General features: G+C 38.6%; 1 protein-coding gene across 1 annotated transcript in view; it reads right to left on the bottom strand.

Annotated features, from left to right (window-relative positions):
* Nucleotides 1-15929, bottom strand: part of FAF1 (Fas associated factor 1) — a 166214-nt gene that overhangs the window by 42636 nt on the left and 107649 nt on the right. Inside the window, exon 13 of the mRNA XM_053392478.1 lies at nt 8417-8571. Within this exon, the coding sequence (XP_053248453.1) occupies nt 8417-8571 (155 nt within the window). The remainder of the gene's footprint in view (nt 1-8416; nt 8572-15929) is intronic.

Here is a 15929-nt window from a genome sequence, read left to right as displayed (position 1 = left end):
GCTCTGGCCTGCTGACTAGAACAGTCTATTCCTCCCAGCTATCTGGCTTCTATTAGCTTTCTTACAAGTTGAGAGAGAAAAGAAAGAGGGAAGCATAAAAAAAGAACAGCTCTACAGGTTTGGAACATTTTAAACTCAGGAGTTAATCATCACAGCAAATTTATTAGCATACAGTTATGTTCCACTTATGTGTGGGGCAGCAAAAGAGGTTGGAGAAAATATTTTGGGGAGTAGAAGCAGCTACCTCATATTAGCCCAGGAGAAATCCCAGATGATATAACCTCTTGAAGATCAGTGGCTCTGTGAGGGATTTTAAATTCAGGTAGCACTTCAAGCATGAGGGGGGCATGACACTGTACAGTATGATCCAAGAAAGGGTATTCTTATGATCCCTCTGCAAATACAGTGCTAGTTATTGCAATGCCCAATTGTCAGAGACTCCATACTTTAAAAAACTAGGTGTAATAATCTTGTTGCTTACTGAGTCCTCCTGATAAGAAAAAGGCCAAGCACCCACATAGATTCTGTTAAATGCCTTTGTGATTTTGATAACAGAATCGTTGAGATATTACTGATGCAGCTGTAGGCTTTTGTAAGTGTAAATGGAATTGTGCCCAAATGCCTTCACTCTTTTTTCCTCAGAGGCCGGCATCAGCCAACCACTCTTCTGCATCAGAGCTCTTTTACAAATAGCACCACAGGATTCTATTCTTTTGCACCTTCTGCTCTACAAGCCTGAGCGATGAAAGGACTTGACACTGAAGATGTTTAGGCCACATCGTTATCAAAAAAGTCATGATGCACAGTTCTACAACAGGATTTTCCCTCTTTATAGTGCCATGACAGTCCTAAGGTTTCTCAACACAGCGGAGCACTGGACCAACTGAGGCTGCAATCTTACACGCTTCCCTTAAAGTAAGTTTTATTGAATTTGTGGGACTTAGTAGGTATGCAAAGGATTATACTGTTAATGATGTATTTAGTATGGGCTAATCAAGGTGCAGATGAAATGCCAGAAGGTTACAGCTGTAACGTATTTTTTATGAAGCATATACAACTTTATATATTTCCAGAACCTGGTCTCTATCTTGATCTGAAAACACATTGGTATTAATTTGGTAACCTCATGCAGGGATGGAGTCTACATGCTACACTACATAAAAGGCTTCTTTTGAGTTAAAAACAACATATACTTGGATCTTAAGAGAATGTATTGTGTTAATTTCAATTCCATAACTAATGGCCTTCTGTACAATCCATCCAACTATACTCATCTTCATTGGAGCCTTTGCACCATAGCCTAGCAAGTTTCTTCCAAAGGCAAGGATGCAATATCCTGCTTCTCTGTAACAGACTGGGAGTGGTGCACCTACATCTAATGGTTATTCATGCATGTATGTTTTCTCCATGCAACAAAGAGATCAACAAGTTGTTGTTGCTGTTAAAATTAATGGCCACAAAGTGGCAAAACAGTTTACTGAACGGCAAAGAGGGGAGCTAATAAAGAGTTCCTTTGCTCAAATTGTACAGCAGAGGAATGCATGGTCACCAATACATCGGCATAAGAATTAAAACAGTTCTGCCAGTGATCACTAACTGCATCAGAAAACCACCCAGGGCATTCCTCTAGCATCCAAACAACAACATACTAGCTAGACAGACAGCAACGCCACTGGTGATCCACAACAATTTCTTACAAACTTGCTACCTGTTGAAAGAATTGCATTTTTCCAGATATGACATACTGTAAATCTGAGTGCAAGGAAACAGTGATTTCTCCACAACAGGATATAATTATGAAGAAAAATATATGGACTGTGAACAAAAATGAGAAATCAATACATATTTACTGTGCAATAAGAATTTATTTGTGAGGGAAAGCTTTTAATCAGTTTTCAAGACTCTAGTTTTAGGACTTTTCCATTCTAGATTTTGATTTTTCATTTCTCTAAATACTGACCCTAAACTGATCTATTTTAGAGCAGGCATTCCTTGTTGCATTGCATGATGCTCTCCTATACGTACAGAATCAACACAAGGAGTAGAATACTAGCTGACATTCATTGGTGAATGGTTTAGAAGCACTGCAACATACACCAAGGCTGGAGCAGCTTCAACAGTTCACAATGAGTTGTAAGCCAATGCCACCCCTTTCCTGATGACCCCTGCAATTGAGGGGCTATCGAGTAGGAACCCAGGACTGAGGCCACTGCTCAATTGGAGTTAGATGAAGCACCGCAACAGTTTCTGAAATGTAGGTAAAGGTAAAGGTACCCCTGCCTGTACGGGCCAGTCTTGCCAGACTCTAGGGTTGTGCGCCCATCTCACTCTATAGGCCGGGGGCCAGCGCTGTCCGGAGACACTTCCGGGTCACGTGGCCAGCGTGACAAGCTGCATCTGGCGAGCCAGCACAGCACACGGAACGCCGTTTACCTTCCCGCTAGTAAGCGGTCCCTATTTATCTACTTGCACCCGGGGGTGCTTTCGAACTGCTAGGTTGGCAGGCGCTGGGACCGAGCAACGGGAGCGCACCCCGCCGCGGGGTTTCGAACCGCCGACCTTTTGATCGGCAAGTCCTAGGCGCTGAGACTTTAACCCACAGCGCCACCCGCGTCCCTATGAAATGTACTCTTCTGAAATGTACTCTTGCTTAATTCATTGACTAAAGATTCTGCACATACAATCATTTCAAGAGCAGAACAGGCTATCCTTCAGCAGCACAAGAATTCTGCGTATTAATTCGATGAAATGAGCCTAGGGCGTATGACTGGCATGCAATGTTATTTGGAGTAATTTAAATAAAAAACCAAGCCAGATCAAAGGAGGAAAGTTGTGCACCTTTAACATTCATAAACCTATAGGTCATCAATCACAACTTTCCTTTTCTAGATGTGGAGGCCTTAATGTCCTTTTGATACATATTTCAAAGCACCTAACAGGGTATCATCTCAAAGAGTATATATGTTTAAATATGGATTTTCCTTGTTTAGTAGACATATTCAGCATTACAAACAGCTCTTGCACTATCTGAATACAGGCTGTGTGAAGAGACAATCACCTTTCATCCCTTCCCTTTTTTCTTCATTTCTTGCTATTAGGAAACCATTCACAAGTGCAACCCTGAACAATGTTATGCAGTAATTATGACTACATGACAAAGAGATGTGAACAATTACTGAGGCTGTTTTGAAACCCTATACTAATAAAGTCATTAGATGCTGCCCTTGCCATGATCCTTCTAAAAGCTTCTGAAGTTACAAGAACACACAGCATTGTTTGTAGGGACAATTGCTGCTGGCAGAATGCAAACCTTGAGTTTAACCATGCTTCAAATTGATCTTGACATTCTGTTAAGACCACCACTAAAATCAAAAGCAAAGGAGAAAAGGAGAAAATGAGCGGGTGGGATATAATCAAGAAACAGGAGGGTTCCCTCCTCAACTTCTCTCCTCTGCTTCTTCTACAAAACAAGCCACAGAAAAAATGACAAGCTTGCCTGGTAATAAATCTTTATTTCTTAAAACATTAATTAGACTCCTGACCCGGGCACCTTTAAGCACCTTTGATAATTATGTTGTTGTAAGTAAATTGAACGGTGTTTAAATTATTATAGACAAAATAGAAGCAATTTTTGACAAACTTAGACAAAAGTCTAAGAATGGACTGCTATCTAAACAGCAACAGATCCAATTCTTTTGCAAGTTACCGCTTGCTGAATTTTATTTCATTCCATGAGAAGCCATCAGAACTGAAGGCAAGTGAGTGATGCTTAAACTGGCTGCTGTATTTTTCATGTCTTCCAACTAAATCACAAAGTGACTTTGATTTAGAACATGTATTTGACTTAAAATGGTTCTCTCCCACTTTCTCTACTGACTTAAAAACATGGCACAGACCAGACTAAAAGGGCATCTGTCATCACTTGCATGTGCACGGAGACCAATGCATACAAAAGCAGTAAACCTACTGGTTTTCATTCAGATGAACTAGCAAAAAGGATGTATGATCTGTGAATTTGGCTAATTATTCGGTCATGGAAATAAGGAAATGTGTATGTCAATTACCCCTTTTTTAAGCTGAGACACTAAAGGAGAAAGAAACATTTTAAAATTAAGACTAGCAAGCACCGGTCAAGGAAAAGAGGATTTGAAATATTGTACTCAAGGGCTCGGGGCTAAACACAACAAACAGACATGTGTTTGGTCAATGAGTTTGATCCTGAATTGCTGATGAGTTATAACCATGTGCATAGAAATTGATATGATTCTTCAGTAGCTGCTATTATTTAACTTGCATTTTATTTAACTTGATAAATTAATTGTGGCTTTGTTGGTTTTTTATGGTTTATGTCAACCACTTTGGGTGCAAGAATAATAAACTTTATTTGCTGCCAACAATAATAAGGCCATCAGGTAAGGATGAGCATCAGTGCTCCACTGTGGACTTCCTGGCCCCACATAATCTCTTTCAATCCTCCATCATAATGAGAGGAAGGTAAAATGCAATTTTAGGTCTGACTCCTTCTGCAGATAATAGCGGCTCTGAATAAAGGCTGCAGAGTGAGGAAATGGAGGGAGAAAGAACCAATAGGCTGCAGTAGTAATGCACCTGGTTTGGCAATCCAATTGTCCGCTGTTCAAATTGGACGATACTTTGTGGAAATATGCATACAATAGCTTGGATTCTAAGAAAAGTGAGCAGAAGGAAGTTCACAGAAGGAAAGGTCCCTTCCTCCCCTATCCCAGCAGCCACCTGTGCTATCACCAGCCTCTCCAGAGGATCAGGCGCTCCTCCTGAACAACATGGAAAAAAGGTATGATGGGGGTTTCTGGAGGAGGGAGAACCCACCCAAAATCATGTCTGACCCTCCAGGTAGGAGGAACAATTTTTCTATGAATGTCTTTCCACCCACTTAAGAGTCCAAGACATTTGCTTTAATTTTCAATAAAATATCTAACCTTAATCTGTCCTCATAACACCAAAGTGACAGGTCCATATTAAGTTGACAGATATTTGTAGATACACATAACAAAGTCTATCAACAATCATAGCCAGGACTTTATATTTTTAATATATTGTGTTGGGAAGATAGTAATTTAATATTACCCAATCTGTTAGATTTATATTGAAGTAGCCTTCACAATTTTCATGTGATAGCACTATGGTCTCTAGTTAGCAATTCCTCACTATCCCCATGCTGCATGAATAACCCTGCAGCCTAAGAGTAACCTAAACTTATATGTATATATTAAGTATTAATTGTATTTTGACCTTCCCTATTCTCCACCTAGAATGGAAGCATGGCTGGGAGGGAGAAGAGAAGGCTCTCTCAGTAGCTGCACCCAATATCTTACCTCATGAAATGTGGCTGGCACCCTCTGTCATTGTTTTTCACTGGTTGTTGAACACTTTTTTTCTGGCAGTTTTTTCTTTTATGAGGTAGACAATGTTGTAATATTTTTAAAAAACTGCTGATGTCATCTCTTTTGAAAAGTTTTTTTGCTCGTTTTATTAAATCACAATCTTTATAGGCTGTAAGACACCCTGAGCAGAGTGTATTTATACAAGAAGGGTGGTTATAAATGCTCTAATGAAATAAAATTAAATAAAAAATAGTTTGTTTATATATAGCCATTTGAAAACTGCTATACAAGAATTCCTTTGTCATAAACTGATAGCAAAACCCAAAAGTGTAAGCTTAAGCATCTTATTGTATTTCACAATCAGGTTCTAGATCCATTGAGAATAGCTATAAAGCCTTAAACAAGCCCTTTATTAAGTGTTTCTAAAAGTGTCATAAGGAGTTAATAGGACACAGCTGTACAGACTCTTTCTAATAAGCAGCTTCTGTCGCTTTGGTCACCACAGGTGTCTCTGTAACCTGCAAACTCTTATAACTAGTGTATCAAAGTTGTGCTACTTAATAGACTTCTTTAGTAAAACACAACAAAGCAATGACATGCCTGTTGATTGTCAGTCATAAAAAACCTCCCTCAAACACAGATTTTCAAAAGAAACTACACTGCAATTTTTTGTCATTGTAAAATAAAAGAAACTAGAGAATTAAACAGAGACTAGAACAATATAACAGCAGGCAGTCGACTGAACTTAGCCGCTGCAGATGGTTTAGAAATAGTGTTTCCTTCGACACCAAGTTGTGGGATAAAAGGAAAGGAGGGAACTCCCTACCCCCAGTGAATGGCAGCATGTAAGATTTAGCCCAATCTCTTGTCCACATATTTTGCCGTGTTAAAAAGCATAGTTACTTCATTCATATCTGTGTTAGAAAGTACTTTTTATCCCTCTTTTCAATAGTAATTAAAACAATTAAAAGCATGGGTCAACACTGTGAGCTAATCTAAATTAAATTAAGATTATGGTAAATGCATCCAAGTAGTCTGTGGAGTATTATGCAAGAACATTGCATGTTTCTGTCTTAATTTGAAAAGTTAACTGCAATTAACTCATTTGTAAGTTACCGGGCGGCATGGTGGAGGAATGCACATGTCAGTGAACTAGTCCGATAGGAACACAAAACCATGTGATTTCTTAAGTGCTCTGTTTATATTAAGTAACAATTATCAATAGCAACATGGAATGAGACCATCCTTGAAGTTAATAAAAAGGAGATCAGCTACTACAATTTTAAGATCCTTCCATCATAAAAATATATAGACATAGGCTCATTGGTACATACAATATTTCTAAAGACTATCATGATGAATGACATAACCCACACATTCCACCAGTTACAGAAAGAACTTTGGTAAGGAACTATTGCCAGCAGACAATTAAGTGCAATCTGAAGCCCAACAACTATATCACCATATGGGGAAACTTCTGCCTTTATTTATCACAATTAGGCTGCATTTGACGAAAGTCAATTATTGGATCAGATTAAATCCAGTGTAGCAATTCTGGATGTTTTTCATATTACAAACTTTCCCACATGAGCTCAACACAGAGGCCCTTCAAACTAAACTTCCTGTGGTGTATTAAAAAACTATTAATAACAAAGAGACAGACGGGAAATGGGTGTTTGTAGGCGGTTCTGTAGACACTTACATATCTATGCAATGCAATAGATTCTATACAGTTCATCAGGATGTGGGAACAGGTTGCAACTTGCTTACACCCTACAGGTCCATCCCACTGCTTTATTCTATCCCATAACAGAAAGTTCTCTCCTTTCTAAAGTCCCTATCCCAGACACAACAAATCACTGCATCAATCTGCAGGAGGTTTGTTACACTTCCTTCTTATACCACCCTTGAACTCATACTTCAAGTCTGAATCTTTATACAGCCAAACTGGCACCACCACACACAAAGGGGAAGTATCATCAGGTGTGGAGAGAACCCAATCGTTTCCACCCAAAATAAAAAATCTTTAGGAAAACACAACCCTGAGGAAGAAACCCCAAAACAGGTAAAAGAGGACTTGGTATGTGTCCTCAAGTGGAGGAAAAAGAATAAGACACGAGTATGTGCTGGAAGAAGGCATGACTGGTAGGCTAGAAATCTGAACTGAAGAAGGCCACATTGGCCCAGTTCACATTACATATTAAGCCATAGCTAAAATAAACTATGAAATAAACAATTTGAATGAGCAGCATGCTAGTGCATGCTTCTCAAAAGTGGATGCATTTCAAAAGTCCACATTATGTTCCAGCTATGCTGGTGAGGAAACAAGTCAGATTCTGGCTTCTCATTAAGTGTGCCTGCACTCATGGTTGTTTCTCTCCAAGATTTGTTCTTGGCTTACCACTCATGGATTGTTTAGGTGAAATAATCTACATATTTTCCCACACATGGAACAGCAAGCTAGTTAGTTTCCTTCCTGGCATGGAAGCAGCAGGAATGGAAGAAGAGTGAAGAATGGGCATTTGAGCAGTGTGTACCAGCAAGCTCATTCACACTGAACTATAGTTTATTTTAACTACGGTTTAATATGATATGTGAATCAGATCACCACATCTCTTTGTTGAAGGTTCCACTTGTTGATAATATGCTTTCCAGGTCTTCACCGGGTGATGGTGACTCTACATTTAAAATCCTCCAAGGCACCAGAAAAGGATGCAGTCATAATGCCTCTCACTCAGATATTTCACTGGTTCTCTTGCTCACTCTCCTCATTCACCTACTAACCCTGGCAGACAGGAGGAAGAGAATGGCCCAGGAGACATGTGAATGAACAGAGTGGGGAAGGGTGTGTTGGACGCACAGTGGCTGCATCCTGAGAACATTAGCCTGTGAAAAGTAAATCACTGAACAATGTAAGATAAAGGCGGGGGGGGGGAGCAGTCCCAAAATCTATTATTTAAACAGACAGTATGCTATGTAACATATTATTATAAAGATACACTGAGTTTCTTGAGTTCTTAAAACAGTTTAATATTCAACTCCAAATTATTTACCTTGCTCTGTTTGCTTCTTTTGTCATATCCCATGCCCAGGTTACGAAGTTCTGACTAAGGTAGGAGACGATAGATTCGGCACAAAGCATTTGAGAACAGAACACGTTGGTTAGCACACTTTCATCATGGTGGAGGTAGACAGCAAGCAGCTTTCTCTGAAAAACAGGGGGAAAGTGTTAGCATGATATTTTGATTTATTTGCCCACCACCACCACCACTTTCAGATATAAGTGAAATTTCTGTCTCAGCCCTAACCAAATATTTTGGAGGCATCCTATTGATATTGCTGGAACATCCTTTCAACAATCTCAGCACCCAGCACTCCGCTGCTGCTTCCATAGAAACAATTCTTTGTTTAATGGTATTTGGAGAGAAAGTGAATTACTCTATTCTTGCGATCAAGAACCCAAAATGTTTATTTAAGAACATTTTTTTCTACAGAAATAATAATGTTGTGACTATTATATAAAAAGAAGAAAAGCCATGTTTACATTCTGTCATGATCACCAAAATTGAATTTAGAATTTAATCAGTTGCAAATACTTACTACTGTACAACCAATAGCTGATTTTAATGCAATGGCATTAGGATAGGAGGTTTACTATGCATTAGGGAGAGGGAGAATTAAACAAGGGATGTAGCACCACATTTCCTTTTGTGCACAGCACCACAAAAAAAAACAAAAAAAGGATCTAGGGAAATTGTGTATTCAAAACTTTCTCTGGATCTGGGGCAAAATCTCTCATTTACTTGGGTTGTAGTCCTATGGAAAGAGCATTCCGGTGCAAACTAATCCCTGATTCCCAGGCCACATGGGTAAAATTATATTGTGCATTGGGTAACATCCATCTGTTCCCCAAAGGGATCCAGCAGAAAGGGGTGAGGCAAGGCAAGGCAATTTCCCCTTCCCCAAGCAGCTCACAATGCTACCTTCCACACTGTTCTGCAGGGTACCCAACTCTGGAGCAGCATGGGGGCTATATGGGAAAATGGCCTCACCCACCACTGACCCCTCCACCCAAACTCCATTCATGCAAAGTCTCAATCTAACAGAGTATATTTATCTCATAACAACACTGATTTTTGTTTCAATTTCCTTTTTATAAACTAACTAAATTGTTGAGTTTACTGTAAGTTTAATGATGTTACTCTAGCACACTATGCTGTTGCTTTGTTTTACCCAACATCTCAGGGGAAATTGATAACTATCAAATTGTCTAGATTCTGAATACGTTTGAAAATACAGTAGCTGATATAAAAAGAAAACTCACCAAAAAATTTCTGATACCACACAACTCATAGCTTGGAAATGTTATATAAAATTTTGCAAAATAAAATTTCATTCATTTACAATTTAGATAAACCTAAGGATTAATTTCACAGGTAGTTTCAAATCATAATTTCATAAGTAGTTTTGTACTGCTGGCAGTATCACAAGAAGCATTATTCCAGGAGGCTGCAGTGGCAAAGCCCACCATAGAAAGATGAGGTATAGTTCCGTTCCTAATAGTTCAGCTTCTGTAGACAGCAGACAAATTTAACTGAAACTTATGAAAATATTGTACTGTAAATAAGCCCAAAAACATGACCAACCTGCAACTTTTTTCAATTAGCCTAAGAAAGTAGGAGCCTGTATTTCCATGGTGGAAATGTGGGCTTCATTTTTTAAGTGCCTTCTACCAAATGGACTGATGTGGGGAAGATGTTTTGCTGGCTCCAGAAGAAGCGAATCCCATTCATCTGCTGCCAGCATGGAAACCAAGTGGGTTGGTGGAGCAGGGATGGCCTTGTCCACCAGTCTGCTCAATTTCCTTACAGCCTATGGCTACCTGGCAAGCTGTTCTGACATACGGCTATTAAACTGCTTCTTCTTTAAGAGACACGAGTAATAATGAGCAAGCATCTTTCATGAAAACTATTGTCTTTTTATGATACATTCAGATCTGCCCCTCAAGGAATTGGCCAAGATGCAATTAGCTCAACACATAATGTGGGTTCTGAAATTGTGTTTCTGGAACACATTTTAAAAACAGTTTGCAATATGGCAAGAGGCAGGGGTTATAGGGAGTAAGAAATAGCACTGGGCATACCCAAAGTAACTCTTTGGATCAGAGCCAATGTATTTAACCAGCTAACAGTTGCCAGTTAAAAATAAGTATGTTGAATGCATAGAAACATCTGTTCTAACAACATATTCATTTTAAATCGGCACATTTATAAAATACAGAGTTTGTGTAAATCCTCAAAATCAATTTTAAAAGTATAAAACATTTCAACAGTAGACTTTGGAAAAGGGATTAGACATTTACATTAATGTTTGTCCGCTTTAATTTAAAAAGCGATTCAAAACCAAGTACACATGCACCAGAAAAGGCCACCAATAAGCCTAACATGCACAGTTCCATATAAGTGCAGCCAACAATGTTGACTGAAACTAAACTTGAAAATCCAGGGCACTAATGCACAATATCAGGCAATAAAACAGCATCTCAGTGGTGATATTTAATTTAAAAAAGAAGAAAGAGGCAGGAGAAGATCAGGCACTGTCTGTTTTGGAGGATCAGCCATTCTGCATTTCAAAGCGTGGATCTCTGCAATATCCAGGTTACTGTGCTAGAATCTCCACTATTATATAGCAGTTGTAAGAGAGGGAGGGCAAAGATGTGTTTACTCAGTGATTAGGGCCTTAGAATAAGCCGCTAGCTCCTAGAGAGACAGCTCACCACTTATTCATTTGGGCCAATTCACAAAGCCTAGAAAGATTAAACATCCATGCTGAGAAGACAAGCGAATGCAGACGGTGAAAAAGAAATAAAAATTCTTTAAAAACTCTTAGATGACTTCATTATTTTTTCCACAAGGAAACTTTAGGAAAGTGTTTAGTTAGAGAAAAACCCACATTGACCTCTCCCTAAACCCTTAATCTTTCCTTTGTGGTGGGACTGCTTTGTGGTAAGCGGATGGCTTTGCTCTCCTCTTTTCATTGGGAGCAGAGAAAAAAAGGCTCTTGAGAAACTCCTTTCGTCCCAAAGAAACAACCCCATGAAACTGTTAAATATAAGATTCCATGTGAATGAACTTTCCAAAATATGTACAGTTTAAAGCTAGGAGTTGAGGCCAAATACTAGAAAACAAGGCAGGTGCACACTTTAGCATATGTAAATTAGGAAATGGCCAAAAATATTTAACTACCCCCATTTATCGATCGAAATGCCATTTGGATTTCAAATTCAGATCATTCAGTTTTGCCATTTCTGTCTGCAGTTGATTGGATTTGTAGCTGTTACATATTGGCACGAAGTAGAATCATATTCAGTCTCTTGGCTAAAGATGCCTTGGATTAAAAAATATTTATACTAGAGTAGTAAAGATCCAAAAGTACTCAGGGAAGGAAATGACTACCAAATCTCAAAACTTCTAATTTACCAACATTAATAACAATTTCATTTAAAATATACAGGCAACGTTTAGCAATAGTATGTGTAATGATTTGAGTCTGTGTTTTTCCTAATACCAAGAAACCTTGCAATTGCTACATTTCTACAAAAGAATCAATTAAAAATAAATCCACACAAACTGTTTTGGATGAAGCAGCAGCGAAATCATAAAACACGAGAAGAAACCATCAATCAGAATGCTGAGTGGTCTTGAGGAGGTTAGCTTTTCAGTGACCACACTCCTTAGCAAAGTTCCCGGGAATGTATTAAGATAATAGGAGCTTTGTCCCTTTAGATCTTCCTCTGTGAGGAAGTGAGGTAACAAGATTACTAAAAGGGCATTATCTGGAGAAAGTATTACTTGGAAGTGACACCAACCACTATTTAATTCTGAGGAAGATTCTTCTTAAAAGCACCTGAGCTAGCCGCCAAAATCTAAATGGCTCACAATGTGATTTGGGGGCCTAGCTTTTGAAAATCCTACCTGAGCTGTTGGCTTGAGTGAGGGAGGCTTAAAACATGCCTAAATTCTCTTAAATTCTGTTTAGTTAATTTTGCTTTCTTTATTTATTAAAATTCTATTTAAGAGAAAAATTGAGAAATTACCATGGTTCAGTCATTAAATATCAGATATTAGTATCTGGCATGATCTCTTTCCCTAGTGCATTGTTTCCTTTGGCAGACTAGCCTCAGAAAAGCACTTAATTTTTCAACCCAACAATCCTAAAAGGCAGAATATGCCACCATTTGAAATATATAGGCAGGTATCCCTTAATTTTGAAATGCTAATTGCTTCTGAATGTAGGCGAAGCTTGTTAAGAATTATAAATTATTCTTAAATCCAGTTTAATTTTCTGATCTTGCATTTGCAGCTACCCCCCCTTCCATCAGTCTTAAGAAACCAAAGAATAAAGGGTATTAATAATAAGGTATTTAGTCATCAGCCCAAGAACAGACCAGAATGACAGATAATATCGGAACAGAATAACATAACAACTTTAATATCCACATTTTTCATTGTTTGTGGTCAAATCTCATTTTAATTTTAAGTACAAAAGTATGTAAGACTTGTTTTATATTAAATAAAAAATATGTATGGGGTGTTCTGTTGCAGAATAACTATGTGGCCAATAAGGACTCTGTAGTCCTTAATTTGGTACCTTGTGCTAGAGAAAGGTAGGAACTGTGAGAAGACAAGCTCTGCACATGCGAAGGGACAGCTGATTTGCTTGCATTATTGAAAGAAATGCGGAAGCTTGCTTACATATCACAAATGCACATGACAACGCGCATGGACTTCTAAATCAGAGACAAAAACCTAATTAATCAACACCAAATATTATTTTGTGCTAGGGGATGTATGACCCTATTCAAAACAGGCTATTGACCAATTATCTGGACTCAAGACCCACCAACCCACAGGGCTTCAATCATGCCAGTTTACTGGCCTTTATCTAGCCCATCACTGAGTCCTAGCATCAGCCCAAGGATTGCGCAGCCTCTTGATTTGGCTATTTCAGATAAAAAGAGCTGGGTATCAGCAGCATACTGTAGACATTTCCCCCCAAAATAGCCAAATGACTTTCAATGGCTTTATATGGATAATAAACAACATTAGGGACAAGATGGTACCCCACAGCACACCAAGTCCCAGGGTACCAAAAGACAATCACCCAACTGAAAATGACCCAACACCTTCAATATTCCACCAAATCAGCTTGGAAGGATACCATGGTGGATGATATCAAAAGCCACTGAGAGATTAAGTAAAAATAACAGGTTTGCACTCTTCCTGCCCTTATCCCAATAAAGGGAGTGACCAAAGTCAATTTAGTCCTATAACTAGGCCTAGATCCAGATTGAAATGGGTCAAGATAATCTGTTTCATCCAAGCCTACCTGCAACTGTTGAGGCACAACCCTCTCGATCACCTTCCCTAAAAAGGGAGTATTTGTGACCAGGCAGCAGTTGACACAGACCACTAGGAAAAGCATAGGCTTTTTCAGGTTTCAGGTAACATGTTTGAACGATAATAGTCTTTTGGGAAAAGGAATTGCAGTGCTCAGTCAGGATCTGTAGGTGGTACTGAAGACCAAGTTGCTGCTGACTGGATTTGAAATCTTTTGTTTTTAACTTTTGACCTAAATGTTTGCATTTAAAGTAGGTGGTGGTGTTGTATTATGCAGTGTATCCACATTGCTAGGCAAGCAGGGACCAAGCAGACCAGAGTGCAGCAGCCTGCAGTTTAAGTGTCCAGGCCCTGAAAGCCCTAGGTGAACAAATCGGCTTTCCCAGGCCCAGGGAGCCTGAGGGGGGCAAGGGAAGGAAGGAGAAGAGGGAAAGCCCCATCACACAAGTTGTAGCCCTTGCACAAGGCTTCTGGTGACAGGGCTGCTTAGGTGGATCTTCTCTCTCACATGTTATTTCTCCACATGCCATTCAACATAATTTCACACAACCATTTTTAGCTCACATTTAATATCATGAAGTAGAACTAGGCAGCTGATAATTTCAGCACATTTAAAAATCGGAAGTACACAGATGAGTAAATTTGATAACCATCTTGGTGAATCATTTTCAGCACCTAGATCTAAAGAACACATGATGAAGAAAACTCAAAACCAAGCAATAATTTCACCCCCCCAAAAAAAACCAGTCTAAACCAATTAAGCATTTAGGATCAACCAAAGATTCAGAAACTTTGTAAAATAAGGATAACTAAATCTGTTTTAACTAAGAGCACTGGTTTGCATAAATGTAGCCCTTTGCTTTCCCCTCTGTGGTGACGTAAAGACTCTTTTTAAAATATGATGCTACCTCATACTGAGCGAAGTAACCAGGTCCACCTAGACCACTACTCTGCTTGAACTAGCAGCACCTTTCCACAGTTTCAGGTAGAAGTATTTCCCAACCCTGCCACCAGAGTCATTTAAGCGGAAATCCCAAGGATTGAACTGGGAACCTTCTGCATACAGAACATGAGCTCAGCTGAAACACAAACAACACACTTTTTACAAAATGTGTGACATCCTTGAGCTGCTTTATAGCATTCGGCCTACATTCATAATCATTTTAGGCTTGAAAATTAATGCAGTTTCTTAATATTTTCATAGTAAAATATCAACACACTTGCACTGTGATTACCATTTTGACCAGCTTTGTATATGTATCACTTTCATAAAATGCTTGAAGTATTGCAAAATATATTACATGAAAATACAGTATATATGAATATTTTTGTTTAACCTATGAAATACGCAAAATAAATTTGGATTTTCTGCCTGTGGGCTAGGTTGGATGTGCATATGGGTTAAGTTATTCTTATCTATTCTAACCACTCACCTCCAAGCAATGTGTGTGGCCTCAAACAGATCATGTTGGCCACTGTCTTTATTTCAGTAAGTTGAAGTGAAGCATTACAGATGCCAATAGGTAATGTTTCCCTCTATCTACCTCAGGATTTGACTCATAATTGATTCTCCCATCTGGTATTTGGGTTCAGCAGGAAAGCTTTGAGATTTAATTAATAATTTCAAAGCTTGAGTTCACTTTTGCTGGAGTTGCAATATCATGATATTAGAATATTTTGCATCAGAATATTTCTTAAAAGAGATGCTGGAATTATTAAAGGTACAGTACTTCTTGCTTGCAGTTAAACATTCCAGTATTTTTATTTTGGAAATGTTATCAGACTGTCAGACAGGCCTATTCTTTTAGCAATTAAAACGCTGCAAAAAGTAAAGCTGCAAAATCTGAGAATGGAGACAGAAATTTTATTGCAACAGCAAGAGTGAAACACATTTTTCACATCTGTTTCATCATCAATCAGTGATCACCTTAATACACTTTCGGAACATACAGAAGGTTTGCTGGATTCCGGATTTTGTTATCTGAATAGCTTATGGCATCTGGATGGTGGCAATATGGACCCCATTATGATTATTTGGCTAATCAAATTATGGATATAGAGGATATGATTCTGCTTTGGATGTAAGGAAAACAGAAAAAAATTATATGAAAATAGGAAAACATTTACAGCATATGATAGCCGTATTCAAGAATCTAAAGGGCTGCCA

The sequence above is a fragment of the Podarcis raffonei genome, chromosome 6 (genome assembly GCF_027172205.1).
Source record: "Podarcis raffonei isolate rPodRaf1 chromosome 6, rPodRaf1.pri, whole genome shotgun sequence".
NCBI lineage: Eukaryota > Metazoa > Chordata > Lepidosauria > Squamata > Lacertidae > Podarcis > Podarcis raffonei.
The sequence above is the reverse complement of the archived record's forward strand: the minus strand, read 5'-3'. Positions and strand labels throughout refer to the sequence as shown.